Consider the following 5,000-nt stretch of genomic DNA (forward strand, 5'->3'; position numbering starts at 1 on the left):
AGTTTTCCTCTCCTCACCCCTTTTCGAACAGGTAAAGCAAAGTGTTAGACAGTTTATTTTCATTTGTGGTTTTCATTGTGTGTAAATATCACTTTATTGTAACTGTCCACTTGTTTAATTTATTTTATTGTTTATTATTTACTTGTTCGAAATAAAAACATTTTCAATTCAATTCAATTCAATTCAATTCAATTCAATTCAATTCAATTCAATTCAATCTCCTCTCCCCCTCTCTTTCTCCACACAGGCGAAACCTGACCAAGCTCTCCCTGGTGTTCAGTCACATGCTGGCCGAGCTGAAGGCCGTCTTCCCAAACGGTTTGTTCCAGGGAGACAACTTCAGGATCACCAAGGCCGACGCAGCAGAGTTCTGGAGAAGGTCATTCGGGGACAAGTGAGTGGTTTTTATTTTTATGATTTATATTTTTATTGAGTTTTCAACATCCATTTTGCACAAACATACACAAAAAACAAACAAAACAACTGGATAGCATGTAACTAGACAACCTAATTATAGCCGTGGCCAATGAGAATATACATGAAAAAGTTATACAAGAAGTAAAGGAGGAAACATACACACAAATACGGTTGTATTAAGAAAACAGTAATACAAAATAAAACAACAAAAAACAACAAGACAAACAGTAATGGTCATGTTAAATCAAATTAAACAGCACCAAAAAGCACAGCACAAGAAAGGCAGCAATACACATTTAGAAACACTATGATGTAGGGATGTCCATGGTTAACCGGTTAACCGTTAACCGTTAAGAAGATCTTTAACCGGTTAATACTAAAGGTTAAACGGTTAAAAAAAATTTAATTCATCTTAATTTTTCTCAAATCCGGACTCTTATTTTGATATCGCAATGGCTACCCATCCGCTAAGCCTGTGTGTGTGTAAATGTATGTAAATTTCAGTCACTTATTGCACTTTCGGCTCCTACATTCGCATACTAGACCTCTTCTCACAACATACAAGGTGCCGTGTGAATGTCAAATTGTAGGCATTTAAATTGGCTACTGGTCCCTGAATAGTTTTTAAATTAATAAACAAAAAAAGGTTGGGAGCCCGGCTATAATGCTTCAGGTATTTCACTATAAATAGGCTACATTAAATCTTAACGGTTAACCGGTTAATAACCGTTAATTCTTGTGGTTAACCGGTTAAAGAAAAAATACTAAAAGGCCAACCCTACTATGATGCTCTATCCTCCATTTAGGCGTGATAAAGCCCCCACTTCTGATGGTACAAGTGACTTTTCTTTTTATTTATTGATGAACTTGCAAATATGTAAAATGTGGTTGAAATGGTTGTTTGTGCTGTAAGGTCATGTCCACACGTACGCGGATATTTTTTTTAGTAACGTGCTGTTTTGCAATTGTAAGCACTATGTGTTAAAGCTATAGTGTGTAACTTCTGTCGCCCCCCCCATGAGGAATTCTGAGTAATTACAACAACACTTTCGGTGCATCTACATGAGGTAAAGCCTTCAGCACATGGGTTTTATACCTTCTGCTGTACGTCCAGGTTTTTTCTTAGCAGTAAAATCAACAACTGAAACATTTCTTGGGCTCTTCTTGAGGATTTTTCTGAGCTCCTGCACCAGTGTCAGGGGGGGTGGGGGGGGACACCAGTTTGTAAACGCTGCCATACTGAGAAATACAGAGAGAGTTTTGTAGGGAGCTGATAGGGCTTAATCAACTTTGTGTCAACTCGTTTTGGCGATTTGCTTGAATGTAACTGACATTCATTTAAATAAAAAAAATACGCACTATAGTTTTAAACTAAGGCCTACATTCCTACCTACTTACCTTCCCCCCCCCCCCCGCCCCTCCTATGTATTATAGAACCATAGTACCTTGGAGATCTTTTTGGCGATTTTCTTGAATGTAACCAACATGCATTTAAACCTGCAGTGTGTAGAATTTTGGGTTTTATTTCCTAGCAGATTTTGTAGAAAGTAATTATAATATCCATAAGTACATTTAATTTAGTGCATAATAGCTGACTTTTTTTTTTTTATTATTATTTTTTCCCTTAGAAAGGGTCTCATATATGTCCATATTTCTGCATATTTTGGACCAAGGCATAGTGCCGCCATCTTGAAAGTGTCATAGTTGGAATGTCATCAGGTGCATTGTTTAAAATGTTGAATTGTTCTTGTCCTTGAAGGCCACTGTAGCTTCTGTTATTATTCGAAAGGGGTGGGGTTACCCAGGGAGCGTTGCATTGTAGAACTTTGTAGAACTTTCTTGATGATGTCATATTACACACTGCACCATTTAAATAAGAAAAACTACGCGCTATAGCTTTAAACTAAGGCCTACTCACCCTGTCCCTCCTATGTCCTGTAGAACCATAGTTCCCTGGAGAACCTTTCGTCAGGCTCTCCATGAGTTCCATCCCATCAGCTCCGGCCTGGAGGCCATGGCCCTGAAGTCCACCATCGACCTCACCTGCAACGACTACATCTCCGTGTTCGAGTTCGACATCTTCACACGGCTTTTCCAGGTGAGTGACAGAGACAGAGACAGTGGATGTGTTTTAAAAGCCCTACTAACGTCCTCCCTTCTGCATACTCAACATGTACAGTATATACTACATACCAAAAGCCCTACTAACGTCCTCCCTTCTGCATACTCAACATGTACAGTATATAGGGGAAGGTGGGGTGATTTGTGCATTTTGGAAGATGCAAAACCCCTTGTTTCTAGAAAACCGTGGAAGAAATTGGAAATGTGACCACATATTTAAGAAGAGCCATCCATTTGACTCATCCTGTAAAGAAGGGAGACACAAGGAATAAGATATAAGCACATTTAAGCTCAAAAAACTGTGTTTTGCCTTTCAAAGTAAAATTTCCATGATCAAGGTTTTTTGATTATTGTGTCTGAACAATTATAGACACGTTTGAAAACATTTGACACATGTTTAGTGCTTTGGTATGCTACACTTTGAGTCTATATAGTTAGCACAATGTCAACCCTAAATTGCTGCATCATGCCTATTATCCAAAATTCTGGGGATGGGGTGATTTGTGCGCAAGGGCCTGGGTGAGTTATAAGTAAGTAAGTAAGTAAAATGTATTTATAAAAGCACATTTATGACAGTTTGCACTGTCCAAAGTGCTGTACATAGTGCATTCAGTAGGTAAACAATGAAGGTACAATAACAATAACCAAAATAAAAGACGTAAAGCCCATACATCCACATAAACACAGATAGTAGTGCAGAGGTAAGATAGTTAATGGGGAGGAAACACCAGGGTGTACATATGGGTTTTGAGCCTTGATTTAAAGGCAGAAATGTAGGGGGAATCACATTTGTCAGGTGGCAGTTGGTTCCACAAGCACGGAGCAACTAGTGCAAAGTACATTTCTGAGAGTTGTGCCAGTGGCATGGCTGTATACGCTGGTCACCAAAAGAAAGTGATTGTCTACAGTAGCTCAGAAGAGAGTGACATCTCAATTCCACTTAACGACACCACTGATGAGAGTTCAGATGGCCAGAAAGATGATGATGGTGACTTTGTCATTGTGACACAATTGTCATTGTGACAAGACAACTTTTTTTCCGAAAGCTATATTTCTTAAACAGTTTATTCCAGATCCAAAGTTTTTATTGCCAGGGATGCACAACATCCTGAAATATATGTACATATTTGAGTTGGAGACATAACTGTCAAGGCCTCACTTTAAAATCACTTTGAGTAAAAAGTTGCACAAATCACCCCACCTTCCCCTACTACGGCTGAATAACACAAAACAGTTTTTCTAAATACTTTATTTTTGGATTTTTAAATTTTTTAAGGAACACAAACGGACAACTGAACACACTGAAGTGAACACACACACAAACAAAAGACAAAGTTCCCTCTGTTTACATGCTCTTTGTTTACAGAGCCTAGGCTGTGTATTAACATTGGATTTTTTTTCAGTGCACACACAGTACGGACAGGTAGCGGATCGTGAGGAGATATTCACTGATTTTGACAAAAAGAAAAAAATTCGACATCTTAATTTTTTATGTCATGATTTAGACATCCTCAATCTTTTTCTGGCATACTAAATAGTAGGGCTGGCCCGAATACCATTTTTCAGGCTTCGAATATTCGTTGGTTTTTCTGAGCGAATATTCGAATATTCGTTCCAGAAAAGCACACCATAAAAAACAACATTAAAAAAAAAAAAAAAAAATGTTTTTTTTTTTTTTTTTTTAACGTTAATAATCCCTATATACTCCCTGGAACCGATTTTGACAGTATCTGCATATTTTGTTGAAGATTTACACGCTCGGAGGTGAAGTAATGGAAGCGCTATGACACTTAGTGATGTAATATCCTCCTAAATGAGCAATACTACTACTACTACATTACTAACTTTTATATCCAAATATAAAATTATTTGATGACATTATATTGCAGTACTAGCTTCTTGCAAAAAAAAAAAATTATAATTAAAAAAAAAAAAAAACTATAATTAAAAAAAAACAAAAAAAAAAAACGAAGCTTCGAATACTAATTTAAGCTCCGAATACTAATTTTCCGAACGAGTATTCGAATATTCGAATAATTCGGGCCAGCCCTACTAAATAGTATGGAAGTATGGGGGATTGGAACGCACCCCTTTACATTTCTCCACCTCTCCTAGTCCTTCAATATTATAAAGGCGTTGTCACACACTCATTGGCTGAGAGGGAAAAAAAATGCATCAAGCCACTTTCATTCATAATTTAGTAGCCAATCACCACACACTGTGTAACAGCTGATGTGATTAACCACCCAATCAACTCAGGAGACAACCACTAGTCTTATTTACACTCAGCTTACTCAACAAAATACGTGTGTGTGTGTGTGTGTGTGTGTGTGTGTGTGTGTGTGTGTGTGTGCGTGTGTGTGCGCGCGCGGTGTGTCTGTGTGTGTGTGTGGGGGTAGGTAGGTGTATGTGTTTGTCTGTCTGTAGATGTGTGTGTGTGTCTGTTTGTGTGTGCGGTGTGT

The 5,000-nt window shown here is 38.0% G+C and overlaps 1 protein-coding gene across 1 annotated transcript in view; it reads left to right on the forward strand.

Annotated features, from left to right (window-relative positions):
- LOC307260827 (E3 ubiquitin-protein ligase CBL-like) overlaps nt 1–5,000 on the forward strand; it is a 37,568-nt gene that overhangs the window by 11,755 nt on the left and 20,813 nt on the right. Inside the window, exons 3-4 of the mRNA XM_080041170.1 lie at nt 248–394; nt 2,359–2,515. Of these exons, the coding sequence (XP_079897296.1) occupies nt 248–394; nt 2,359–2,515 (304 nt within the window). The remainder of the gene's footprint in view (nt 1–247; nt 395–2,358; nt 2,516–5,000) is intronic.

Source organism: Ammodytes marinus (genome assembly GCF_949987685.1).
Source record: "Ammodytes marinus genome assembly, chromosome: 14".
Classification (NCBI taxonomy): domain Eukaryota; kingdom Metazoa; phylum Chordata; class Actinopteri; order Uranoscopiformes; family Ammodytidae; genus Ammodytes; species Ammodytes marinus.